This window comes from Syngnathus leptorhynchus, chromosome 4, assembly GCF_054491065.1.
Source record: "Syngnathus leptorhynchus isolate UIUO chromosome 4, UIUO_Slep, whole genome shotgun sequence".
Taxonomy (NCBI): domain Eukaryota; kingdom Metazoa; phylum Chordata; class Actinopteri; order Syngnathiformes; family Syngnathidae; genus Syngnathus; species Syngnathus leptorhynchus.
In genome coordinates this window covers 14385713-14413475 of record NC_141198.1, presented here as the reverse complement: position 1 = coordinate 14413475, position 27763 = coordinate 14385713, and the positions used below count along the sequence as shown (strand labels likewise).

At 51.1% G+C, this 27763-nt stretch overlaps 1 protein-coding gene across 3 annotated transcripts; it reads right to left on the bottom strand.

The window, feature by feature from the left end:
* Nucleotides 1–1055: 1055 nt before the first annotated feature.
* Nucleotides 1056–25603, bottom strand: nos1 (nitric oxide synthase 1 (neuronal)). 3 transcript variants are annotated; one of them, XM_085909379.1, is made up of 31 exons: nucleotides 25469–25603; nucleotides 18977–19699; nucleotides 15833–15935; nucleotides 15172–15294; nucleotides 13219–13364; nucleotides 12761–12781; nucleotides 12360–12522; nucleotides 12059–12150; nucleotides 11378–11519; nucleotides 10604–10743; nucleotides 9807–9981; nucleotides 9640–9741; nucleotides 8982–9176; nucleotides 8820–8905; nucleotides 8303–8447; nucleotides 8064–8168; nucleotides 7499–7557; nucleotides 7269–7385; nucleotides 6782–6901; nucleotides 6524–6698; nucleotides 5911–6049; nucleotides 5711–5789; nucleotides 5422–5615; nucleotides 3966–4135; nucleotides 3682–3892; nucleotides 3507–3594; nucleotides 3285–3406; nucleotides 2979–3127; nucleotides 2406–2600; nucleotides 2202–2320; nucleotides 1056–1760 (listed from the first exon to the last, which is right to left on the bottom strand). In XM_085909379.1, the coding sequence occupies exons 1-31, from the start codon at nucleotides 25471–25473 to the stop codon at nucleotides 1745–1747; spliced, it is 4419 nt and encodes a 1472-aa protein (XP_085765505.1). In that variant the 5' UTR covers nucleotides 25474–25603; the 3' UTR covers nucleotides 1056–1744. The 3 variants fall into 3 exon arrangements, with proteins under 3 accessions (XP_085765505.1, XP_085765506.1, XP_085765507.1); XM_085909380.1 differs by lacking the exon at nucleotides 6782–6901; XM_085909381.1 differs by lacking the exons at nucleotides 6782–6901; nucleotides 12761–12781.
* Nucleotides 25604–27763: the final 2160 nt, after the last annotated feature.

Genomic DNA, 27763 nt, shown 5'->3' with positions numbered 1-27763 from the left:
AAAAAAAAAAACCCAAGCCTCATGGTACTTTGTACATGTTTGACTTTATTTGCTCAGTCAAAGCACAGTCCTCGCAGCGTCAAATGGAGTTTGGAGCACAGAGGCCACAGAGAGACAAACGCAAGCCAAAAGCCGAGGCGACCATCTCGGCGGCAGCGGCAAAACGCAAAATAAGCAGAGAAGGCCGCCGCCACCGCCCGCCAGACAGAGTCACCGCACACAGCACTGCTACGGATTCTTAGAATGAATACACAAGACACGAGACCACCATGCACTGAGCCTCGTTGGCTGAGAAGAGAGGGCAGACCCTTTTTCGGATGCTCTATCGTGCTTAATTACATATTCAAAAGACATCCTTACAAAAAATCCATGTGCTATATATATATATTATATATATATATATATATATATATATATATATTAAGCTTAGTGGTTTTCCTGCTGCACGATTTAAATCAGCGACTTCGCACGAGAGACAGACGTTGGTTTGTACACAAACACGGCAATGTGCCACGTTGGGAATTGGCACACAATTTGAGTCCAGTTTCTTTGCTCAAAGGTTAGTTGTGTAGAGCACAAAACAGAAAGCGAGACCTTTTTGTTCCCAAATTTGGCAAAATATGCTTTTGCTAGCTTGTGATCAGCGCAAAAAAGAGAGCAGGCCAACCAAGTTAAAATGTCACAATTGCCAGAATACGAAGGCCAGTTTTGTGTTGCTTTGAGTATTTGAGTTTGTATATTGGAGAGAAAAAAGTAAAAGTCATTTTAGAACTTATAACTGGAGACCAAAAAAAAAATTTTTCCAGCCAGAGAAGTCCAGATTCAAAGATGGAGGATAAAAGTTCTCTTTTGTGAACCAAGTCTGAAAAAAAAAAACTATTTGGGTGGAGGGGGGTAAACATGTTGAAATGAGATTAAAATTGGAGTATTACACGCCAACATATTTCAAGACTAAATTGGGTGAAAGTTAAATTTGTCAACAGAACGAATCACGAATTAAGAATGTTTAGAAGGGAAAAAAAAGTTGCAAATATTCAGAAATAAAGTTGTACCACTGAAAAAAAGAACAAAATGTTTATTAATGTGTTCATTAAAGAGGTCAATGTTTGGAGAATAAAATGTCGAGCGTATTTTCGATGACGCGTATCGCTTGTCGCTCACGCGCTTGTATCCACTTTGTCTCGTTCCTACAAGTTTTTCCATTTTCAAAGACACATTTGTGTCACTCATGCTTTTTTCTTGGTGAACAAAAAGCATTTAGATTTTTTTTCACGATGGTGTGTAAAAAAAAAAAAAAAAAAAAAAAAGCAAAAAAAGAAAAAAGCAAAAAAAAAAAAAGAAAAATAACATTTGGATGGGTTTTGAGGACACGACGCGTTGGTGTGAGTTGGGGCAGCTGTCACCCGTCATTAAAGTTGCAACGCGTGCGGCCGTCATGCGGTGTGCAAACATCCAAAACAAGGGGGGGGGGGGGGGGGGGAAAGCTGAATTTGTCTTTTGCGCTGGGGCACACAAACAAAGAGTACACACAACAAGCCAATCTTCTTGTCTCTAGCATGCTCGTAACCAACATCAACAACCAGTTAGCGCCCTCACAAGCCTCAAAACACAAGCGTGGTCCAAAAAAAAACCAAAAAAAGCAGACACATACGTAGCCATGAAGTCTTTTGCCCAGCTTGTCCTTCTCCTTTGAAAAATTGGCACAGTTTTGTGGAGCCGGTGCTGCTGCATCCTCGGCGGCAGCCTACGAGCAAAAAACCCTGCGAGGAGACGCAAAAGAAAATGTTACGCTTTCATTCGCAAGGGAAAATGCTCTCCTCCGACCCGTAGCCATGGTGACATGCTTGTTTTGTTCACGTGACTGCCAGATGTGTTTTTTTTCCTCAAACATACTCAAGAAAAACAAAAAAAGATCGAGAGAGAGAGAGAGCTAGATAGAGAGACAGAGCGAGAGACAGAGAGAGCGAGACAGAGAGAGCGAGAGACAGACAGAGAGAGAGAGAGACAGACAGAGACAGAGAGAGGGACAGAGAGAGAGAGACAGAGAGAGAAAACATCAGGGGCAAAAGTATGCAGATTAAAATCAAACATACAACACAAACTTTTTCAGAGTGAGAATATGATTTTTCTTTGACGTATAAGTCAATCCTGAGCAAATTGATATCCAAAACATGTCAAATGTGCCTGTGTGCCCGACGTACTCGTCAGAGTCTTTCTTGCTCTCCTCGATGTAGGCGATGGACTCGGAGCGCAGTCGGTTGGTGACCTCGTATGTACGCAGGGTGACTCCGAAGATGTCCTCGTGGTAGCGGTTCTCGTCCTGCCGATGCCGTCGGTGCAGGGTTACGCTTTGGCTAGGCCCCTTTCTTTTCCACGGCCGGCGACAAAGCGTACGAGCTCCTTACCCTCAGCTTGCTGATGAAGAAGCCGGCGTCCTCCAAGCTCATGTTTCCGTGCTGCTTGAGGATCTGCTGCACGGTTTTCAGCACGTCTCCCGCCATGGTGACGTCCCCGCACACGTAAATGTGGCCGCCCTCCTCGCGCAGGCACCGGTACACTCGTTCGGACAGCTGCTCGCGGAGGATGTCCTGCACGTATTTCTGCAGGGACACGACAAGAACGTGCTCAGCCCGAAGCACACGCCAACTCCACAACGAGGCAGCCGTACGGCGTGTCACTTTGACTCGGATGAGGGCCGCAATAAGCAGGTGGCGACGGGATTTTGTTTCGCGCTGCCACCGTCGGACAATTTTGTACGAGATTGATCCGAAGAGCGAGTTATACAACCAAGAGAAAGTTCTCGCGCCAAGAGAAAGGTGCAATCCTGTGACAAGGTTGTCGTTACCGGAAAAGGGTGGAGTTCCACCAGAAGGTTCAACTCCCGACGGAATGGAGTCGTTCGTCCCAATTTGCGCTACTCCGACACGAGCGTTTTGCCATAGAGTCCAAAAGGGGTTCTGTCATTTATCTCTGTGCACCTTTGGTTTGCCGGGCTCTCTGGAGTAGGCGGTGTAGAGCTCCTTGAAGACCTCCTTGTTCCTGGCCTGGACGGTCTCCTCCTTGTAGATGTGGTCCATCTCGGACTGGCGACACCCAAACACCAGGATCATGGGCCACGCCTCCACGCCTGGATGGGCAACAGAAGGAAGTGCACTTGCAAGACCCCAAGGACGTTGGCCTAGTTCTGGCTAAGCTGCACAGTTTGAATGAAGATGTTGGATGCCGATGGAGGACCTTTGCGGCCTACGACGGGCGTGCTGCATCACACGGTTAAGTCGACTGACCTTTGTGTTGAAGGTCAAACATCCTCTGCTGCCAGAAGCTCCTGAAGGGTGCAATGCCCGTCCCAGGGCCCACCAGGATGCAGGGTGCTTGGTGGTCTTTGGGAAGCCGGAATAAGGGGGCGCTAAGCGACAGAGATAGAGCAAGGTTGGCAAAAGCTAGCGAGGCACAGCAGGCACGCACGCACGCACGCGAGGCCGGCGCCAGGTCGCCTCGGGTCGTACCTTCGCACGAAGCAAGGCACCACTTCGCCCTTTTCGATCCTGTTGAGCCACGACGAGCAAACTCCGTGGTGGATCGGGCCTTCTCCGTCTGGAAGGGATCATGAACGCGAGTCAACCTTTGCGGCGGCAAGCTTGATGGACTTGTGATACTCTTGCACAAGGAGAGCGTGTTTACCTTTCGCCCGGTACGAGACCACGGCGACGGTGAGGTGGATCTCGCCAGGGTGCAGGTCGGGCGAAGAGCTGATGGAGTAGTAACGCGGCTGCAGCAGAGGCAGCTGGGTGAGCAGCAGCGTGGACGGCATCTGCACCGACGGGAACTCGTCCAGGACCTCCACCAGGGTGGGTGTGTTCAACCACTTCCACTCCTCGTAGTCCTGCAGGCCCTGCACGGCAAAGCCAAAGGGCTCCATCCTGCGCTCCAACGCACCAATGAGAAGCTCTTCTTTTGGCCTTTACCTTACTGAGCACCTCCAGTCTCTTCTTGTGTTTGTCGTTGGTGGCCAGTGCGGCAAAGTGCTGCAGAAGAACGGGACTGGGCGGCGTGGTGATGTCCAGGAAGTACTGGAAGGCCTGGAAGATGGTGCAAGGCGGGATGCGACCGGCGCTGGTCCAGTTACTGATGACGCCTGCCGGGGATCAAGAAACACGGAGCTTAGGAAAGCGCAAAGCTGGACCAAGGCGGAGCCATTGAGACAAAAGTAGAGGGCAGGCGTCTTGCCGCTTGTCAAAGGCATCCATCCCAGCCACTTTTCAACCCATACAGAGACAAAAGTAGAGTGTTGACGCCTCGTTGCTTCTCAAAGGCATCCATCCCGGACATTTGATCAATCTTTACAAGAGACGACGCTGACACAATCATTTCGACTCGACTCACTCTTGGCTTGCCACTGCGCAGAAGAGGAGCAAAACTAGACGGGCATGATCTGAAATGGATCAATCGACATCTGACAAGTCAAGCGTAAAATTCTCTGCCGGCTGTCGTTCCGCCTATGTTAACTTTCCTACAGTTGCGAACCTCCCCCATTTGGTCAACTTGGCTGCCCTTGAACGTAAACGAACCAATGCGCCGCCGCCACGAAAGTGAGGCTCGACCCACTCGGGCTTCTTGTCATGTGTCGCCATGGTTACAAAGAGCCTCCTGTTATTCCTGTGCAGCACCCGAGTGTTTTTCTTTCTTTGAAGATTCTCAACAGTTATTGCATTTGCAGCCAACATGCCCCACCAGAGCGTAGGGCCAATTTGAAGGGCATCGTTTGGAATGGCGTTGACCGCCACTCGGCATAGCTCCAAACTGTGCCACAGCGGCACAACGAGCTGGGCTGAGCTGAGCTCAAATGTGGCTGCAATGTCATGCGGTGTCATTTCAAACCAAGGGAAAGAGACTTCTTCTGGCTTCTTGAGATGGTTTGGGGGGGGGGGGGGGGGGGGGGGGGGGTCTACGGGCAGGCGATGGGCATGCCTGGCATATTTCATGTTGCTAAGGGAAACTGGCTTTGGGGCTTGAATTTTGTAAAATACAGCTCATGCATGGAAAGGCAAAAACGTTGCATTGATATGCTGCAAGGCTGCTTCCCCCTGACGGGCCAATTAATTCTTTGCCTCAAGAAAAACGAGAAAGTGCGAAAAGGTCAGAAATGGAAATGATAAGTGTTGAACCATGATAATGAACAGCAGTGGCGGTGAAAGCACCAGAAAGCAGCATGTGCAGGAGGATCAATTAAGTACAGAATGTCAGGGAAATCACTCCAAATCGACTGACCGTGTCACTATTTGTACACGCGCGCTCGCAATCAAACACGTGCACGCAAACACACGCACGCATGCAAACACACGCACACACACACACACACACACACACACGCGCACACGCACACAAGCACGCACGCGGACAGAGATGCGGGTGGGCAGACACCTAGCGCGGTGTTCCTCTCCTCCAGGAACTCGACTTTGACAATCTGATTGACATCCGGCGCGTCCTCCAGTTTGTGGATGAGAGAGGTGACCAGGTCTTCATGGTTCCCGGCAAAGACGCCCAGATGGTCGCCGGGGTGGTAGCTCAGCTTGTCGTGCTTGTTGGCGTCCAGTCGCACGAATATGGTGGAACGGCTGCGAGCGCAAAGAACAGAGTGGTCAAGAAAATTGCACACGACGTGTCGGCGCAAAGGATAAGAAGATTTCAGGGAGCGGAGCGAGACACTCACTTGGATTTGGGACTTTGGAGGTTTTGCGATTCCAGCATTTTGGCTCCGTAAACTGTCTTCTTGTGGATTGTAGACAGCGCTGGAAGGAGAAAAACCAAAACATACAATTGTCAATCTTTCAGCCTTGGCGTCGATTCATTCTGGACGGATGCCCTCCAAAAGACATCGGCCGACATCACCAGTGAGACTTTTGTTTTTACCGTCAGTGAGAGCCGGCGCCTCGGCAGCGTAGGTCAAGCGGAACTTGCTCTTCTTCCAGCTCCGGTGGTTGCTGATGAGCGAGTCGTTGGCTTTCTCAATGTTGACGTCGTCGCCCACGCAGAAAACGTCGCAGGCAGCCTTGGGGCGGCAAAGACGGACGGTTAAGTCTTCAAGAGCGGTCATCAACACCCGTCCGGGGTCCGAGAATTGGCACCAAAGTTCACTTTTGGGTCGTTATGACTTGGATTACTCTCTATTACCATCATTTATTTCTCACTCGGCACTTTTTGCATTTACATGTTACTCGTATGCAATGTTCCCTTTGTACTCTTTCTGTACCTGAACCAGAATTTCCTGAGGGAGCAATGTCAAGTCGATGAATAAAGAGGAGTCTAAGTGAGAGGAAAATGAAGCTTCGCATTTGCTTCGTGAGCCAGTCGTCGTTTTACTGCGCGCCACACTTTTAGACACGAGTGTGCTTTCAGGTGAAGAGAGAGCGAGAGCCATCTAGTGGGCTCAATCAACGCGACAACTGGTTCCCATTGGGCCGCACATTTGCTGTCGAGGCCAATCGTTTGTAAGCGCCTTTCGTGGCGGTAACGTGAAAAGCACCTTGAAAACCTTCTTGGCCCAAGTTCTGAAGGACTCCTCTTGGCCGCACAGCTCGTCGCCCTCCCCCATGCGGAGGATGCGCTCCCCACCGAGCTCCTCGAACAGCGTGTCCACGGCGTGGGCGAAGGCGCAGAAGTGCGGGTAGGCCCTGGATCCCAGCCCGAAGACTGAGAACCTGCAAGAACACATGCACGGGAGAGAGCGGGGCAACGTCAGCCCGGTGGCTTAAACGAACCCCTGCCCGCACCTTTGCAATACTTGAGCGCTTTTCGTTCTTTCTTGGCAGGCGCGGCGTTCGAATCTTTGCCGAGGTTGTTTCCGTCGTGCCGCGTTTCCGGCGCCGCAGCCGTCGGGGGCCCGTCGGGCGCCACGTGGCAGCTGCGTTTCACAAGCAGACGTTGCGTTCCGACGCTTGCTCCGTCATTCCCTTTGCTTGGTCCTTACCATTGCACTTTCACCGACCGGCCGCCCGCCACAGAGTATCAATCAAAGGCTGATTTGCCTTCACCAAGTGCTGATTTGATTTAACATGCATCTGCCCGTCACCCTTTCCTACTTCCCATCCTTTGGTCCAACGACCGCACCTCACCCTTTTTTTCAACCAAATTATCCTTTCCTGCTTTTTAACCATCCGACTGGCGGTCCAGTTAGTACCATCCAGCCATTCGTCAACCGTTCTTTGGCCATCCATCCATCCATCCATCCATCCATCCATCCACCCACCCACCCACCCATCCTGGCATACCTGACATTGGCAAGAGGGCCGGTGCTCTCAAAGTTTACTTTGGCTTCGGGCTCGTCGCTGGACGACTTCCTGGTGTCCGAGTAGGACGACACACTGTTGAAGCGAACTTTGTAGCTCCTGAGTAAATTCGGGGGGGAAGAAGAAAAAAATAGAACTAAGCTCCAGCCTCCTCAGTTGATGTCTACAAAACTAGACAAAAAGAAAACAGCGCGGTGGCGCCGTCCACCCACTTTCGGTCTTCCGTGTTTGACGTCGGGTGTCGCATCTCCATCAAGGCTGCTCCGAATTTCTAAGACGACAAGGGAGCCGGTCAAAGATGCTCCGCTGTCCACACACGCGGCATCGTTGTAAGCAGAGGGTGGGGTGACTTAATCCATCCCGGGTGGCAACGGAAACCGCTAAACATCCAAAGTCGGCTTCCAATTGAGTTATTCATTCTCGGCTCTCTCAGAGTGCGGTTTGAAGCCAGCGTCGGGCTCGGAGCCACCTTTGCCGCTTCAAATAACCCGTGGGCGCTCTTAACATAAGGTTGGCATTCCGAAGCCAGGGAAAGGTGTCTCGAGACAGACGAAGGCTTTAACCAGTGGCACTTGAGCAAACCGACCTTCTGAGCCATGCATGTTTCCAATCAGGATTTTGTAGATCCATCCATCCATCCATCCATCGATACTTTATGATTATAGCCTTTCAAATTGTGCTTTGCTTTAGAAGCCTTTCAAAGTCAGGTTCTCCCTCCAAATGGGCGTCATCGTTTGCCACCCGGGTGAGGGCGCGAGGGCAAGGAGGAAGCCCGACCTCCCCATTCTCGGGTGGGTCGCCGTTGCCAAAGGTGCTGGTCACCACCAGCACCAGCGTCTCGTGCTCCAGGTCGACCACGTCGTAGTCGTCCATAGACATGACCTGCATGCCGCCGGGGAGGGAATCAAAAGGAGACGCATCAAAGGTGAGAAGCCGCTTAGTATGCGCGAATGGCATGGCACGGCACGGCTGCGCCGCTCCTCTTTGGTGGCCGGCCGAGGCACGAGCGTGCGTACCTTGGCATCAAAGGCGTGTTTGAAGATTTCGCACAGCGTCTTGGCGTAGTCCTGAGACTTGCCTGTCTCGGTGGCAAACAGGATGGTGGCCTTCACCCGCTTGGCCATGGCGGCGCCCATCAGTTTGGCAGAGAACTTGACCGCCCTGGGCACACGGGGGCAAACGGTAACGCCCCGACCCGCTCGCCAGTCTTGCCGCAAACGCCACACGCAGCTTTGTCGCAGTGGAGCAAATGAGCATTTGGCACGCAAAATCAAGATGGCGTCTGCCGCCGTCAAATTTTCCCCAAGAGGCAACAAACAAAGGTTTGTTTCTTGGCCAGCCAGCTGAGCTTGGACACCGCCCACCTCTTTTTCTTCACACCTGCCTTTTTGCCACAACCTCGGGACGCTTCGAATTGGGCGAGGATAAGCTCGACGTCCCTTCAGCTGTCCTTCAGCATTCTGACAGTGAGGATGCGCGCGCTCCTTTCGGCTGAGCCCTGGCTTCTTTTTCGGCGACGGGGCGGGCACTCACTTGGCGAGCTTCTTGAAGCCGATGGCTCTCTTCTTGGTGGGCGTCCCGTTGACTCCTTTCCACACATGAGTGTGCCAGGGGTCCACCTGCGGCATAGGCGGCAGCGGCGCACCTTAGCGGATGACCTTGGCCACAGCTACGAGCGCGGTTCTATAGACCCACCTGGTACTCAAAAGAGGGCGTGAGGCGGTAGTTGAGCATCTCCTGGTGGAAGACTGGCGTGATGCTGCCAGACATGGGCGGCACGATCCACACCCAGTCGCCCGGGCAGCCGCCTCGCACGCGGTACTCGTTCTCCATATGCTTCATGAAGGACTCAGTGGCCGAGTGGTGGTCCACGATGGTCACTTTGCACACCTGAGCGCCAACACACGTCTGAAAAATATGCTCGCTCGCCTGCGAGCTGTCAGCACTCCGGGCGGAAACGTTTCATTACGTTTTTTCTTCGTCGCCATACTGTCGGCAGTAGCTCTCCGTCCGACTGCTTTGCCAGTTCGTTTGATTCTGCCCGCCATTCGCTTTGGATGTAATTACACTGCCACCCACTATTTTGTCCGACACCGTCCATTAAAAAGAAGAGTGAAACAATCTCTCTTCAATTCTGCTTTTGATGCAACTCGCTGAGGATTACCCGTGGACATTCGATGGCTACGCGATTCGTGCTGACACTGCACCAGACCAACGAAAAGATCTAAGCTGCAGTATCGGCATCGTATCGAGAGCGAACAAGTTGTATAGGCACGTCCCTAAACATCACTTCCAGAATCAATCCTACCCGCCCCGGCCCAATTGCTGCATGATCGAAAGAAGGCAGCTGCACCTGAAAACTGTAGAGCACAGCGATGTTAATCTCCACCAGAGCTTGGTCTTTCCACAAGGACGACGTCTTCCTGGTGTCTAAGGACATCTTTTTGGCGACATCCTGCGGACGGATACAGTGCGAGTGACGATGGTGCTGGGATCCGGTCGCAAAGGCCGAAACCCAACCTCCAGGATGTTGTAGCGGGAGCTGTCGCAGAAGTCCCTGACGCCGATCTCGGTTCCCATGTACCAGCCGCTGAAGGGGCAGCCGGTGAACTCCAGGCCTCCCACCTCCAGCAGCATGTTGGAGACAGCGGGCAGGCCGTACCACTTCAGTTCCAGCTCCCTGAACCACTCGTATCTGGACACAACGGCAGCGGCGTAAGCACAGGCAAACCTCCACTGAAGCGACATGGGAAAGAACCGACTCTACATTTAATGGACCGATGGTCGCGCTCATGACCAGCTTCAGACTTGCCCAACACCAGAACTACAGAGACCACATAGGGATGAGGTGAGACTGCTCAGTTCAAGGTCAAATAAAAGGTTTTCTAACATTTCATAATCATCCGTAATACGTCGGATGTCACCGGGACGCCCAAAAAACGTTTTCAATTGAACGCCCTATCGGCTTTAACGGAGGACCACTTCTGCCTATTAGGCTGGGAAAAAAACAAAATGTAAAAACACTTCACTTGCCCGACTGTCAAAAGAGAGGCTGCAGCCAAAATAAGCATTAGCTGCAAATAAGCCACTTTTTGAACTCCCCGAGCGCCTTGTTATCCTCCACTGGGAGGGCGGCTGACGTCGACCGTCCGCCCGCTGGCTGGCTGCTGCTGCTGTTGTTTCAAACGACAAGTCGCACGCGTGTGCATAGCATCCAAATTGTTGTCATCATGCTGCCCCCCACCCTCCTCATCCTCCTCAAATGAAAGGATCCCTGCTATCAAGGAGCATGGTGTTAATTTTTGGGTGCGACTCACTTGGGGTGCGTGATGGGCACCTCCAGGACCAGGTCTTCGGGTAGTTCAAAGAGTTCGGGGTCGTTGCCGTTGGCCTGCAGCAGGAGAGGCAACACGTCGAAGCGACCCTTGGGTGCTTTCCAGCCCAGCTGCATGCAAATCTGACCAGCGGGGGTGGGGTGAGGGGGGGACACAACACGTCACTCACTGCTGGCTCGCCACCAAGCATCTTGGAATTCACTAAATCAACTCAATCTCCGAAAAAGTGAACAAAAGAAGATAAAAAAGGAGAACTCAAAAACAAAAAAAAACAAACGTGAAACTATATTTGACATTTAAAAAACGACGCAAACAAACAAGATTCAAAAGCAAAAATGTCTTTTGTAAATTTCTTGCATGATTATGCCAAGCGTAATGATTTCAACATTAACAGCGATTCTATTTGGCAAGAAAGGTCAGCGCTTTGACAATTGTAATTTATCACATCATGCAAAGGACCTTTTTTTCTGGAAGGGGGGGGGGGGTGTATTTTTGCATTCAACAAAAAACAATATTATAACTCCCAAAAACTAATTAGCCCTAATTTAAAAAAAATCAAAGTCACAATACGTACAACACGATTGTAACGCTGCTTTCCACCAAGGTTTTTACAATTCACATAAATGAACAAACTGTAAAATAAAAACAAAACATTCATAAACAAAACAAATGAGTATTTTGTTTCTTTAAACAAGGAACTTAAAGACAAAAATGTGACGGGAGCGGCGTCGTACATGCGCACGCATGCCCACACACCTCTGTGAATTCCACGTTGGCGGGGTCTCCCAGGATGCTCCCGTCGGGCTGCTTGTAGCCAGCGTAGCGGATGAGCTGAGAGTTCCACACGCGGTAGTCGTGTTTGCCATCCGTCCTTTGTGGAAAGATGGTGATGGCCGACCTGTGACGTCAAAAAAAAAAAAGAAAAAAAGAAAAAGTCACTTGGACAGGCCGCCCTTGTGCACGTGTTCAAGCAGCAATTGCTTGAAACATTGGCCATGAGATGCTCATTTCTGCTCGCTAGCATCAAGCTAGCAGATTTTGGTTATTGGCTGAAAGGTTTAAACTTCAAATGTCCACTGTTGAATTTACTTTTGTTGAATTTACTGTTGTTTTGTCCATCCAAGGTAATTTCCGTTTGCCGGTCTATGGCTTTAGTATAATAGTTAGCATTAAGCTCGTGGATTTTCTCACATGACAACATTTTTGGATGTCTAACTTCTTTTGTTTTCTGTGTGTTGCTTGTTTCATTTTTGCTACTTCTATTACTTTGTACGGCACGGCAGGCTAGCATCAAGCTAGCAGACGTTGGATTTTGGCCTTCAACTACACAAAGAGGGATTCCCGCGTTGGCTAACAAGAGCGACGCCGTCGAGCCGAGATGGGGTGTTGAGTCGCCGACGGACGAGGGCTGTGCTTTCTTTTGTTTGTCTTGCTTACCTGAGGTTGCCCTTGTTGGTGGCGTACTTGATGTGGTTACAAATATAGTTGTACATTCCATGAGCTGTTGTGCAGTCCCTGGCGTCGAATACCTGCCGACAAACAAAGGGGACGAGAAGCTATCTTCAACAACTGAGAAAAAACAACAAAGCGACCAGTGTCCGTCGGTTGGGAAAGATGAACCTGATCACCTTTGGATGCCAGCGATTTTGCTTCCTAATTTTGAAGGCGGGCAACTTGGAAGGCCACCCGCCTCCTAAGGAAGGCATGGCCAATAGTTTGGAAGCTAAAGGCCACTCACCTGCAGTTTGGACCACTGGATCCTGCCCACGCAACGGGCGGCGTTCCTCCAGGCGTGCTTGGCTCCGTAGATGAGCTCCGTATCTTTGAGCTGGTACGTCCCCGAGGCCTCGATCTCCTTGGTCACCTCCTCCAACCGGTCCGCGTGAGCCTTGGAACTATACCTGCGTGCAAAGTCGAAAAAGGCCGGCCTTAAAAGCGGCACGGCTATTTCATCGAAACAATCGGCTGATCATCCATCAAGGGCGGGAAACAAAAGAGAGCAATTTGTTCGTGGTTTCAAAGCCTTTTTGAAAGATCTCCCATCAGTGACAACACCCAACTTGATTTGATTAAAAAGACCAACAAAAGTGAATCGGGGAAACATGCAAATTACTTGTGGACAGAGCGGCACGGACTTACTCGTCTTTGCCCTTGGAGGACCTAAAAAGTCAACGAGAGAGTCAACAAAACATTCCTTCATGAAAACAGTTGGTCTTGCATTCACACTGCTGCCAAATTGGGATCGGGATCTGCTGGATTCAACCATGATGTCAATCATGTCACAAAATGCCGCAACGGCGCCGTTTGTGCCTACAACGAGGGACTGTGACGTCTTTGCCAAAAGGCCAGCCAGCACAGACCACCAGCGGGGAAACGCCGGCAGCCAGCGGGCGAGATCGGAAGAGCCAGACCTCGCCCCGTGAGCCAGCAGGTCGAGCGGAGCGGGCCGCTCCGTCGCTACCTAAGATTTGACCGGCCGGAAAGCCAAGCGGCAGTCAACCAAAAGGCGTCACCGTCTCCTTTCTTCTGAGCCAAGTGTTTCTTCTCGATCCATTTTCCTAGCGCGCGCGCGCGCGCGCGGGGGGGCTGCAGCTTGCCTTTTGATGGAGGTGTAGTACTGGTCAATGAAGTCTGTGGCCAGGGCGACGAGCTCCTCTCTGGGCCGCACTTCGTCCGGCTTGCGGGCGTGCAGGGTGGGCGTCATGACAGAGCCCTGGCACACGTTCTCTCCGCAAGTGGGCATCTGACAAACAAGGACAAAAAGCAGCGGACGTCACCAGCCTGCCGTCACCAAAGCCGCGGCAATTCCCATCGACAACCAGCAGCCAATTTTTGTGCTAATGAATGCAAATGATCCCAATTTCTTAGCGCAGAGTGAGACTGGCGGAACTTCTTCTCCAATCTAGTCAAAGGATTTTTCTATCCCGAAAATGAAGCCCGTCAAACCCAACACGCCGAGGGACCTTGTCGCTTCATGGGAAATCTGGACGAGACGAGGAAGAGGCGGGAACCATGCAGAGAGAAGCGTTGCGGCACTCTGATGATTTCAACGTCAGCCATCGTCGAGCCTCGTCACGCCGAAAAGTGACGCTCCTGCGTCATCTCGCGCTTCCGAGGCGGCGGCCAAAATAAACGCCACGAGCGAGCGAGGAAATTGCATGCCAGGGCCAAATGGGACAAAGTGTGAACCCGCTCGCCTTTCGGACTCATCGTTGCAAAGCTGCACAATACAGGACAAAAATGTTCCCTCCTTCCTTTTATCAGGAGTCTTTCAGTCCAAACCACCGTTGGAAGCAGAGGAGAGGCAAGAAGCCAACAAAATCCACGCTAACGAGCGTCGGCAGCGACGCATTTGGTTTGTTAATTTTGGAGACCGCAATCTCCACTCTGCTCGCTCGATCTGTCACGGGCGCACATTTTGCAGCCACGGTTGAGTGTTTCGCACGCTCTTTCGTGACCTCGTATTGCTTGCGTGCGCAGCGACGAGATTTGCGGCTGGCCTTTATGTTGTACGTCGTGCGCACGTGCGAGTATTTCTTGTGCACGTTTGGGGGTCTTCTGCTTGATCCTTGGCCACGAGGGCAAAAAAAAAAAAAAGTGCACAAGTACTCTGTTGGAGTGCCTCAACTTGCGCTGCCACATATTTGACCGGGCGGGGCGAGCTTCCCCATGCAACTTTTTTCTTCACCTGTGCTCAAAAGCTGAGCTCAAATCCAAAAGGATTCAGCGGCGCCATCTACAGAGATGCTTTTGTCACTACGGCCGTTGACAAAATGCAATTTCACGGACGAGCCGGGGCCCCTCGGGAAAATTGAAGAAAAAAAAACAAAACCGCCTCGACTAATATCGTTGCCGGCGGCTGCATTGCGGTGATGTCGAGAAAGTTGAAAGCGGAGACGGGGGAAAACCGATGGCTAAAAATAAGAGGATCTGCGGCATTATAGGCGGAAGGGAGATTAGCGCGGGGTGAGCGAGGAGCGCGCAAGGGATGACGGCGGCATGAAACAGATGAGAAAAGGGATAAGCGCTCCTCCAAAATAAAAGCAAAATGAGGCCTGAGGCTTTCGCAGGCCGAAGACGCTCGCGGCTCAAGTGCGCTACGCTAAGAATGCGGCTCACTTGTCGGCATTAGCCTGTCGCGCGGCAGCTCCATATGGCGACTTCCCGGTTGCCTGGCAACTGCCGCCAACTGTCAATAGTCGGGCTCGTCGTCACTCTGCCTCCCGCTGCTGAAAAGCGTTCACGACCCTTTCGCAAAGTTTGCGCTACGACTGAATCTCAAAGCAGATTTTCCTTGCAAAGCAGCAGCGCCTTTATGCCTGTCACCTTCTGTCACCGGTCCAGTCCCCTCGCCACTTCCTCCTGGCCGAGACCCCGCTTGAATCTCCTCGGGGCAGCTTTGTGTACGCTTACGTTTGTGTCATCCGTTGTGGTAAATGATTACCTTGACCATCCCGTTAAACCAGCACCATCTTAAGGGCGTTGCTGCACGCGTGTGCGCTTTGGGCCTCCATCTCGGGTGCATGCCTGCGTGCGAGCGAGCGCCTCACCTTGCTGGCGCCCTGATGGAGCGTGTCGTTCAAGATGCTTCCGCTCTCCCAGTTCTTGATCTTGAGGAAGCGGGGGCACTTGGAGGGGCTTCCGTTGTGCAGCGTCTTGCCCAGGCCGGGGCCCTGAAAGCAGACATCCTGATCAATCCTGCTTCTTATGTCTACAGACGGCGAGGCTTCAGGCTCCTTTTAGGACGAAGAGACGGATCCTCAATTCAACGGACCCAAACTGGTGTCCAGTATACTCATAATGCCGCTCCATCAAATTTGGGTGCAATTCACCGCCGTGCCAGTAAATGGCGCTGTGATGGCAAGACACAGGCTGAAAACGTTTGCCTGTACTGAGTCACGTTTGAGCGAATGAAACGCCAAGTGACGCAAATTGCTGGTGCGTGTTAACGCGCACGCACGCACAGATTAGGACACCATCGGCGTAATCCGGATTTTACTTTGCCGCGGCGGCAAAAGGTTGGTCGCCCGGAAGGCTTGCAAAGGCCTTACGCTGACGGCTGGATGGATTTCGTTTCCTTTTGTCAGAGGACGCACAAATTTTGCCAGCTCACTTTGTCAAAGCAATTCTCTTGCGCTTATGATTAGAGTCCAAGTCCCAACATCCACCCTTAAAACTTAAAAATGTGACCGGCCAGGAAGTTGGGTGTACCTGCTCGGCCTCTTTGTCGTGCAGCATCACCGGCGTGTTATCTCGTCTTCTGTTGTTTTCAGATGAAAGCTGTGGCGAAGTTGCGTTTCCCACGCTGATGTCACTGCAACAGGAGCCAAGGGGCAGGGTGGGGAAGAGATCAGTCGCACAAGTTCCCAACGAAAAAAATGCACAAAAACACATTTCTGGGTAAACATGACTTCATCTCAAGCTTTTGATTGATGGATTTGTTCATTTGCATCCGTTGGGAACGCAATTTACACGACAATCCAGTTTTCAGCAAAACGCCCTTTTTTTTTTTTTTTTTCAGGGGCCCTCGACGCGTCCAGCGAATTTCCCGTTGTCCAGCCCAAGCAGTCTATGGGCTGAGTTTTAGAAAATCTTCCGAGGGTTATTCCCTGCGCAAGTTCCAGCTAACATGGCCGCCTGCCTTGCTGTGTGTCCTCGGGCTTGGCTTCTTCACGCAGAGAAGTCAGCAGCAGCAATGGGCCAGACTTGGCTCTTACCGGAAGAGCTGCAAAGCAGCGAGAGTTTCTGGCAGTCTCTGTCATCTCCTCAGTGGTGACTCTCGCGCGCATCTTAAATAGTGTCCTGCAGCCAAACGAGGTGTGGTCTATCTGTGAGAGAGTGGATGCGCTGGTTTCCAGCATTTAACTGGCTGCTGACGATCTCGGGAGTGGTGTGACCTACAAAGTCCGTCAACCAAACTGGTTCTTCATAGCTTCACGCAATCACGGCTTACCCCGCCCGCACCACCGCTGTAGTCAAGTCCAATGTTTTTTCGACCAGGCTGCATCACAGAAATGTCCCCCAACCTAAATCGCATCCTCCGGATCGTTGAGAAGGCGCCGCAGATGTGTGAGCGAGAGATAGCGAGTGGGCGCCACAGAACACAACATCAAAGTGTTCCCCAATGTTAACTGGAATAGCTCCCATGATGTCACAAACAAGAATGTCACCAAACACCCGGCTCAGCCCCAAGCTTTTCCCAAGGTGGGAGCCCTCCGTGAGCCCACCGCGCTTTGCATTCTTGCACAAATGACGCGCTTGGGCGCCCACTGTGTGTCACGCAACATTCCTCGCTCGGTGTCAATCTTATGTCAGTTGGCCGTTTTCAAGTGTGGCTGGGACACACGAATTTGGATTAGGTGTCTCTTTCAATTTCATTGGACGCTGGCATTTCAGGTTGTGCCAACTTCCTCATCGGAGCATAGCGTGGCATGTAGTCAAGCCAGCCGCCGAGCTTGCCACAAATGCAGCCAGTCCACAGCCATGCTATTCTGTGACTCTTCCGGTTCCTCAATTGTTACGCGTTGAAGAGATTAGGGACCGATTACGCTAAAATAAGATATTAGCAAATCAACATTGTGCAGTTCTTTCACTTTGGGCAGAAAACAGGTTTGTCCCCAACCGTCATCGGTGACAGCGTGGTGGCTTTTCCTTTTTGTTTCTTCATGGGGCTGGTCAAAGCACTGTGTGGACTGACACACGGCCACAAGGAAACAAGTGGAGGCCTGCCTCAACTATTCACGTTTGTTTGGCCCGAAGAGACACGGGAAGGATCAAATACAGCGGGATGGGAAGAAAAAGTAGTCAAAAGTAGGCCCTGGTTGAGGCCTTTGTGCAAACGGCGCACTTGGCACAGGCCGGACGGCAGATACCGTCCAAAGCCAGATGTCTCTCTCGCACAAGCGCCAAACCATGACAAGGCCATACAAAAGGGAATTTACAAGCTCTGGTGGGGGCAGGTCAGTGACTTTTTAGACCACCGTCCCTTGATTTTTGAGCAGCGAAAAGCAATTGTCATTCGTGCAGCGCAAAACTCCCCACGCTGGAGGTGTGAAACCATGACATCAGTAACTGGAATTCCATGCTTGACACATGGAGAGAAAATTCAAAACATTTGAAGGTGCGATTTACGACGCAAAGGCGCAACAATTTGGGCCGCTCGGAATTAAGACTGAGGTAGTCATTAGCGCTGTCTGGCTGCCTGCTCGCGCAATATTTAGCAGGCGAGTGGCGCCTCAGCATTTTGAGTTGCCGCTTTACAGCCCTCACTGAAACGCAACCAGAGTTGAAGCGGTTGCGCTTGGTCCCGCTGCGTGCGCGTTGAGCTGCCGAAAGCCAAACGAGGCCAAGTTATTGTTAAACACAAAACGGGTTAGCCCTCATTTCTGTACATTTGCGTGACAAGGTAGTCTGATGTGCAGATGCTTGCATCTGGGTGCTGTCCTATTACTTTTGGGAGTGTTTCGTGAGCTTGTCGAGACAAGCAGAAATACTTAACGAGAAAAACAGAAAGATCGGCCACGACCGTCCGACACTCGGTGCGCCTCTGAAAAGTCTGGATTGATTGAAAAGCTTTGAATGGCCGGCACGCTGCCGTAACGTTTGTGGTCGATGCGTTGATCATTACGCAGTCCTAACGGCCCAGCAAGCATATTTCTCCTTCAAATCTATTTTGCACGTTTTCATCCTCCTTCCGCATTGTGTCAGTGGGGCGTAGCGTCCCAACTCCAAGTGCTGAAAAACTCAGCGACTTGCCTACAGCTAAGTGGCGTTTTCAAGACATCTTGCACTTGAGGTGTCAGGAGCCTCCTTCCATGTTTCTGCGGCAACTTGAAGCATTCCAACTTCAAATGGGTCCATATATCTATCTATCTATCTATTACACGTAAACCACCTCCTTCCGCATTTTGTCGCGGATGCAAAACACTCCGACGTCACCCCCTTTGGCTCATTCAGGCACTGGCGGTGCTAGGGAGGGGGACCGCCAAGGTATTTGCCCCGCCCCTCCCTCGCCGTGGTGCCGCGCCAGACAATCAATCAATCAATCAATCAACTTTTGGGTATTTTCCAGAAACGTCTTCCCACATTTCCGGAGGGAATGTGTCGTGAATGACGAGCAGCGTTTTCAGAAGAAGTGAAGGAATTGTTACCAAAAAAAAAAATGGTGGACCTCTGAGATAGCCTTGCCCACCCAGCTGGTGCAAGGATGCATTTGGAGCGTCGACATGCGTATTAGTCACCTTCAGAAAATTGTCCTCAACAAATTCAGGACCACCACAGACTGCATGGAGCTTCTACACCCATAACTTTCTGTCTTACTTGTCTTGAAAGATTTTGAGCAAAGGCCGGACTTACCAGGCCACTTGAATGGCGGCGTCCCTGCGCCCGGCGTTCTTCTGGCCCTCGCCGTTCAGCTCCTTCTTGGCGCTGCGGATGAGGCGCAGCACGGGCTCAATCTCCTTCAGCAGCTCGTTGTTTTCCTCCAGCCCATTGCAGAAGAGCCCGCCCCCGCCCCGGCCCCCCTCCCTCATCAGCAGTGGGTCCTGGGCCGCCAGGAGCGTGATGGATGGCGACGAGAGGTTCTCAATGGCCCTCAGTTGGGGCGAGCAATTCTTGTAGGATTTGGAGGACGGGACGGCTGGGCGGGTGACCCGCACGGTGCGGGGGCGCCCGTCGCCCGACAGGGTAGTCTCCAGGTGGGTGGTGAAGCCCTGGGGCCCGCGCAGGATGAGCACGGCGTGGCTCTCGGGCGACACGTTCTTCAGCGTCTCCAGGGCCCGCTCGTAGCTCAGATCCACCAGGGGCTTGTTGTTGACGGCCAGCACGATGTCGCCCACCTGCACCAGGCCGCACTCCTCGGCCGCACCGCCCCGGATCAGGTCCGACACGATGACGGGCGGTTTGGAGACCCTCTGCTTGACCAGGAAACCCAGGCCGCCCACTTTCCTCTTGAAGAGGCGCACTGAGATGATGTTGGGCTGCAGCTGGCACACGCTGGCCTCCCACTCCTGCATGGCGTTCGCGTCTGCGTTGGCGTGCGCGGGAACCTTCGAGCTCGCCTCCGTCCCTGACGAGTCGCTACAGATCAAAAAAGGACAAAAGACATTGGATTCATTTCCCAGGGAACCGGCACCTTTCTTTCCTCCAATGTCCGTGAAGGCAATCGATGGCAATTGAACGACCGACGTGCACTTCGAGGACCGGTTGGCTCCGTTTCACCGAACGTTTGTCAGTTTGACTTCAATGAGTTGTTAGAATGCTCAGGAGCTCTGGGAAAAAAAACCAGATACTCTCTTTTGTGAGATTGCTTACTCCCCGCTGGCTCCTTGGTCCCCGCTGGCTCCTTGCTCCGTTTAATAACCAGGGGATGGGGACCAAGCCCTGCTTCAAAAGCAAGAATCTGCCAGCCTTTGCTGGAAATCTCGATTTGTAAATTGTAGAATCGTTGAACAAACAATTATTGAGCTCAAGGGTGTCAACCCCGTTTTTGTTGCTCAGAGGCCCGTCGACTGAAAAACCCAACTGATACCATCACAGAAGCAGAACTAAAATAATATCAATGGATAGCCGTATAAATTGTTTGTTCGACTATTTCATTCAAAGCGGGATTCCCCAAAAAATCTCATCTCAGTACTGTTAAGAGTGAAGGTAGAAGGCAAGAAACATGACATCGACGCAGGTGATTTGCCTCAAGGGGCCACGGAAAATGACGTCTGGCCTCGGGGCCTTGAGTTTGACACCTGAGGGCTTCTGATTTCCTAACAACCACGCGTTTGCCTCGGGGCCTTGAGTTTGACACCTGTGGGTTTCTGATTTCCTAAAAAAAAGTCACGAGTTTGCGGGCGGCCGTCGCATCTTCAAATGGGTTCACGTTCGTAACGGCCCTAGCAGGGCAAACGCAATCAGAGTCAAGTGGTAGAGGCCAAACATCAGGTTGTCAAGCGCGTTCAAGACTTGACTCAAGCGGGGTGCCGAGCCTCGGGGAGAGACGCCTTACTCGACATTTGCATATCGCTATGCAAATGAGCAGCGCCGTGGACACAGCAACGAGAAAGGTTCTTTGCCTCATTTCTTTCAAAGCCATTTGAAGTCACCTCGCACCTCCCCGTAACCGCGAAAATCGGCGTCGGCCTTTGGCTCGTCTTTTGCCAGGTTCATCTTCTGTCACGGTGCTTTGGGAAACGGTGGCGCCACGTTGAGGATTTTGATCTTCAAACAAGTCCACAAGGGTTTTCCTTTACTTTTTCCGATATGGTGGCCAAAAAACTCGTGGAGCTGACAGAGATCTCCAACAAAGCAACGACCGACAGTGACGACTGCATTTTCAGCAAACGCTTTTGTATGTAACCAACGAACAATCTTTTGAAATTTGTTGGTGGACAATTTTTTTTTTTTTTCTTAAAACACCACTCAAGACATCTGTGAGCAAACGTGCTTTCTAAGAAGACATTTTTACCTCACTGTCACCACTGTCACGTGTTTTTGTAAAACGTGACAAGTCATCTCCAAACCTGACCTTTGTCTTTTCATAGACATCGGTGACAATTTCATCCCGGCTGAGCCCAGCGTGCGCGCCTTTGTCAACATCTGCGACAATTTGGTCTCATCATTACCCTGATGTGCATTTTTTCCCTCCACGCAGACGGCGATTTAGAGTCTTAGATTGCACCAACGTTGACGTATCCCACCACACATCGCCCAAATGTCCGTTGTCACACACGATGCTGTCTTGCAAAACGCAGCTTGCCGTAGCCATTACTTGTCACACACACACACACAAAACTTGACCAAAACGGATCCTTGAAAACATTCCAAAGTCATTCATAAAGAAATAAATGCTAAAATGATAAGGGTAGTTACGTGGAATTAACCTGCTGTGCATTTGGATTGGGAGTCAAAGGTGTTAAAGCCGCTTGCTTTAGTTTGGGCTTGCAGAATGCAAAGCACCCCCCCCCCCGCACCCCTATTAAAAAATAAAATAAAAATAAAAGATGAAAAAGAATGCACGAGAATGCATGTCGGTGTGGATGATTTTACGCAGCAACAAGTTCACTTGAGGAGTGGGTGGGGTGGGGGGACGACGGCACGCGGCGGAGGCAAGAAGTCAAGTTGCCTCCAGCACATGGCGCAAGCCCATTTCTGCGCAAATCAACGGAGCGTAGGCTACATGCCGTAGAATTGAAAGAAAGGAGGCAACAGAAAGATCAACTCACCCACAGAGAATCGGAGCACCTGCAGATCTGTGGATGCGCAGCTCCCCCCCTCAAAAGAATGATGATCAAAGAAACTAACTTGGTGTGCAACTCCTTAGCGGTACGCTCGGTTCATCCCTTGCACACCCCCAAAGAAAGCAAGTGCAGGGATGGGATGGGGTGTCCAAAAGACAAAAGGCTGTCGGGGTGGGGAGGGGGGGGGGCGCAGGTTTTGCTCACTCGCGCTCTGCCCCTCTAGAGGCTCGCCTTGTGGCTCGCGCGGCGCTCGCTCGGCGCCTTTTTAAAGCGACGGGAGGAGGGGGGAGGAGAGTGAGAGAGCGGGCGAGTGCTGGGGGGGGGGGGGGGGGGGCAGGGGAAGGGGAGCAGCGCGGATGAGGGGGCGTGGGTGCACGGCACGATCGCCTGTCGTCATCACCGCCCCCCCCCCCTTTTTTTTTTTTGCAATGAGAGCGCGAGAAGGATGGAGCTTCCGTCTTGCGGACAGCCGGGCCACTTACACCACCACCGATGCAATTCGCACTCGTGTTGAGTAAAAGGCTGCGACCGAAACGCTTCTCCATCCAAGTCAGGCCGATACTAGAGATAGGGTTAGAGTTGGAAGTGATGAGAGGAGACGATGCACGGCAACTGGAGCACAGCACATTCGCCAGCCAACTGCTAGCGTGCACTTGAGCCGACCCGCCTCTGCTTTCCATCTTTCACCCTGCCAATGTGATGGCGTGCGTGGGTGCTTCCAGAAAACGGGCAAGCCCAGCAACGCGCTGTCACTTCCCCAACGACATCATCATGGTGACCATGTCCGCCGCACGTGCTCATGCTTTCCACCCAGACCAGATACAGCACGTACAAGACGCGGGCCTTCAAGTCAGCAAGAGTGACATTGGAGCGAAGGGTTGCCAATGTCTTTTTTGAAAGACAAAGAGAGAGAGAGGGGGGGGGGCGTACCAAAGTTGGAGAATGTTTAAATGGGAAGATGTGGACAATTTCAGGTTCAGGTGGGTAGGGACCAGAAACCTACGAGAGTTTTCCCGCATGGCTCCGCTGCAACACACCCAATTGGAGGGATCGGGATGGTTTCGGGATCGAACGGAGCTTGCCGACGAGCTGCTGCAGTACGTGGGGTGCTCGAGCCTAAACAATCAATCCATGATCCAAATCATTGGGAAGCGATCTATCATTGCACCTCGAGACAACATGATTACTTGATGATTTTTATCTTCTTCTTAGCAGCAGCATAATTCATCAAGGAAAGCAAACGCGGGTGCGTTTCCTGTCAGGCAGCAAAAGCACTTTTGGCTTTTATTTATTATTATTTTTTTTTTTTAACCAAGGATATGTCCACACACCCACACGCATGCATGGATGTCATTATGTGGATGACTTCCTGCGTGAGTGCTGCCATCTGCCCTCTCATAAAGCCGCGCGTGGGGATTGCCATGCAAAGCCCCTCGTGCTCAGCGTCATCGCGCATGGCGGCGTCGGTGACTCGTCTGGATTCCCGCTCATCAGATTCACCCACTGAAGCTCGAAGAAAATGGTCTGGGTGGCGTATATCATTCACAGGGCAACTAGGTGAGCTTCAGTATGAGGCAGCAAAACGCTCAACGAGATGAGGGACTTGCCCTGATGGCAACTGGGCAAGGCTTGGGAGAACCTCCAGAGGGTGCCAAAGTGCCAGCGTGCTGGCTTGGCTGCACTTTTCCGTGTGCTTCAAAGCAAACACTGGACTGCCTCAAATTGTAAGGACCTGACCGGTGTACATGAGGGATGTTTAGGAGGCAGAGTCCAAAATGGGCTCAGATGACATTCAAAATATCAGCCGGCGAAGGGAAAACAAATTAGTCAAATAAGCGCTTGTTATCATTCACAGTTACAACTTAGAGAGCATAATCGAGAACCCAACTTGAACCGGAGGAAGGAAGGAAGGCAGGCAGGCAGGCAGGCTCTTTTGGGAACGAAAAAAAAAGGAATCTTCCAGCCAAAGTTCGAAGCTGCGGCGGAGGGCCGCCGCAAGTGGTTGCCTCTCTTGTCCGGCATGGAGGAAGGCAGCCACGTGCTGCGCCGACAGGTGTGCCACTATTCATTCCTTCATTAGGCCCTTTTGGCCATTCATTTCAGTCTCCATGGCGACATCCAATAGGGCCATTCTGCCGCCAATCGAGAACAAAGCGAAAAGCAATGAAGACGCATCAGTGAGAAGACAACCAACACTTCAAATTGGATGGAGGAGGAACAGCAGAACAGAACATCATCACTGGTTTTACTCAACTTGGAAGATAAAATAAAGACTCTCAAAACTCGTCTCTTTCAGCGCTGTTAAAAGTGACCACTATTTGTAAGAAACATCAATTCGACATGTGATTTGCCTCGGCGGGTGTGGCCAAATCTGGCCCCCGGTTTAACACCCGGGACCTCTCGATTCCTCCCAAGCCTGTTCACACATATTGGATATTTGCTTTAGTTTTCGATATCGTAATGTATGGAATGTTCTTACAAGTGAGCTATCAATTTTTAATTAACGCCACTTAAAAGAAAAGAAATCAAGTATACATCATTTATTCCTATACCTGTGCCGCTACCACCTCAACGCAAGTCTGACATTCAAAAAGGAGCAACCGGTGGATTTTTTTAACGACCATTTCTGATAATGGCAGAGTAAAATTTGGTAAGCGTCTCATTGGCCAATTAATAATTTCAACAAAAAATAACTTTTTTTGGGACCTTTTGGCCACATTTAAAAAAAAATGAAGAGTTACAAGCAGAGCATTTGACCCTTTTATACTTTACTTTGTAAATAACACTTTGTCTTTTGTTGAACATGACAGAAAACTATCAGACATTGTCACTAATGCAAGGGGATTGGTGAGAAATCATCCGTTTTAATACAGGTCAAACAGGTGAATTTGGTGCTCGGGCCCTACTTTAAACTCTAATTTGAGTTGAGCTCATTTCAAGTCTTAAGTCGCGAGCCAGGTCTGAACCGGTCGTCAGACAATCGCCAAACACACAGAACAAGACGGACCGGCATTCGAGCGCGCGCGCACACACACTTATGGACAATTAGGAGCCTCAATCGACCTACCACACGTTTCGTTTAAATAAGGATTTTTTTAAAAAGCGGAGATTATTCTTAATGTTTTGTAGAGGGTAGTTTATTAAATGTGAAAATTGTGCTAATGTACCTGTGTGTAAGTGCTAATTTATTTGTTTATTCTTATTGTTTATGAGCACACCAGCAACATTGATCAATTAGCCCTGATCAACTGTTTTACAAGAGCTAACAAGTTAGCATGTGGCTATCACCAAGCACCTTTCACAAATTGGCACTTTTAGCCCGTTTCGCACTGGCTAACGAGTTCTCGTGTGACTGCCAACAACCAAGTACCTTTCAGCAATTAACTCTGAAGACTTTTTCACACTAGCTAACGAGTAGCATGTGGCTATCACCAATCCCCTTTCAGCAATAACCACTGTTAGCCTGTTTCACGCGAGCTAACGAGTTAGCATATGGCTATCACCAAGCACCTTTCAGCAATTAGCTCCGATAGCCTGTTTCACACTGGTTAACGAGTTAACACGTGGCTACCAACAACCAAGCATTTTTCAGTTTCAGTTGAGGGAAAAACTTGCTCACCTCATCACTTCTTTTATTCCAGGATGACCATCTAGTGCCACCTTTGCCTCCTCACATAGCAAATGGTGCTAGCCTGCTTGCACAGGTGTGCCACACCGGCTCAGATTAGACTAAACCATTTCGTGCTAATTGAAGGGGTGTGACTGCGTATGCGTGCGCGCGCTCACGTGAATGTGCGTGCGTTCAGGAATTGGCATCTTGACAAAGATGCCAAAGAAAGTAAACTGGATCACGAAAGCTGTGCGAGCAGTCTCAATTGGACGCTAAGCACTGATAATGTGTTTGTCTTCTTTAGCCCTTGAAACGGCCCCCTTTTTTGCCCCACTCCCCGGAATATTCCAACTGAGCCGCTTCAAGGGGACTTGACGTTCACAAAGTGACAGATGCATTCTAATAATATCATAATGAATAAATAATGAAATCATTTGATGGAAAGAAAAAAACTACCAGGACCAAACATTTAAGGGGAAATAGGATTGAATTTGTTGTCTTTTCATCCCGCTGTGGCACCAACACGCTTCCTAAGATAGCAGACAATTTCTGTTTTGCTTTGGTGAACTTTTTTTTAGGGGATTATTGTTGTCTTGGCCACGGATGAGTTGATGATGACGTTTGTTGACTCCAAATGAGTTCCATGCAGGAGACGGGAAATGAGATGGTGATGCGTGCAGGCCTGTTTCGTTTGCTCAACCTTCAGCCAGAAGGCAAGCGAGGCGAGCATCTCGTCTTTTCTTCTTGGGTGTCAAATGAGTCCACTTGCAGCACCGAGAGACGGCCAGCGAGTGGGCGGCACCCATTAGGCGCATCCGCGCCGCGCCTAATAGGCGGCCCGGCACGCCTCGTCCGTCGCCACTCGAGTGTCCAGATGATGTTTAGTCTTGTCGCCTTTGATCAGCGTGAGGCATTTAGGGCTGAACGGGAGACACGCGCAAGACGGCCGCTGATAAAAATGCTCGTTAGTGGACGCAAATTGGGGAAGACATGTTTTGAAAGGTGGATGTAAAAACAAGAGACTTGACGGGAGCGTCTCGGTCTCGGCCCAGGAGGAGCTCGACAGAGTGACAGGAGCCGCCTTGGGCTTCAGGTTTGTAGAAAGGGTTTGCATTATTTCAGAGAAATATTTGCTTGTCGGAATGTTTGAAAAGTCCATGACAGCATCTCATTGCTTTTGTCCCAAGCAAGTCTCTTTGAAATGCAAAAGTGTAATGGCCTGAGGGTGGGGGAGGGGGGGTCAAACTCTTGTGTTTGCTTTGGTTGGATGACATTTGGCTTCAAAGCATACATCGCTCGCCCCCGGCTGGAGACATTGCCGTTACCTCGCTGAGGTTCTTGATCTTGCAAAACAAGTCGCTGGAGAAATACTCCGGTTATGCAGGCTACTCGGGCCTGGGCTCTGACCGGCCGGCAGCACCGTTGGATCCCATCAGAGCAAGCATGTCCAGATTATGTCTTCCACCAACTTGTGTGACGTGCTTTTTGCATCGAGCAGGCAATCCAAACTGACAAGAAAGTGAGCTGTTTCAAAATGTTTGATGCCAGTTTGCATTGTTTTTCGACACAAAAGCCTCAACTGTGTGGACACGAGCCGCACAGTCAGAGAAGCTCAGTGAGTGTTGGCGACTCAGGTGGGGACGCGCCAATGGACTTTAGTCGACAAAAGCGAGTCGCGAGCGACCACGCAGAAAATGTTTTGGAGTCGTGGGTACTGACTAACGACGGCGGGCCACCGTCTCGTTGTGCACGCACATGAACAGACGGGCTGGCGAGCGAGTCGCTGCTAGGCAGGCATCCGTTCCGTCTTCTTTGTGCTCGTTACGTAAGCTTTGGACTTTTTCAAGGCCGATGTGTCTCTGGACGTGACTCTCGAGTAATTGGAGCGGCGCCTTGTCGCCGACGGGACGCTCGGGTAATTCGAGCGACGATAAGGCGGGGGTTTCTACACCTGAGGTGTCACGTGGCGTATTGAGCGTGAACGGCGGCGTGCAGGTGCTGCCTCAGAACATACGTCGACCCGGCAGGGCACGCTTTCACTTTATCCCGCCCACCGCCCAAAAAGCTTTGCTCTCATGACACGCTTCCTGGACATAATGAGTTCCGTGGGCGTCTTTGAAATGAACGAAGGGGGGGAGGGTGGAGAGGGGTCCTCGGCAGCCGCAACGGTTTTATCCGCGCTAACGTGACTGCGGGGCATTTCGGGACTTCTCGCGCTACATCGGCAGGAAGTAACACTCACTTTGTTTTTATTGTTATTGCTCATTTGGATTAGTGATGCTCTATTTCAATTTTATTTGCATC

Coding starts and splice junctions, on each gene's coding strand:
- nos1 (XM_085909379.1), bottom strand. Junction 15,936..18,976: donor GCCGCCATTCAAGTGGCCTG/GTAAGTCCGGCC, acceptor CTCCTGTTGCAG/TGACATCAGCGTGGGAAACG. Junction 12,782..13,218: donor TACTACACCTCCATCAAAAG/GCAAGCTGCAGC, acceptor TTGACTTTTTAG/GTCCTCCAAGGGCAAAGACG.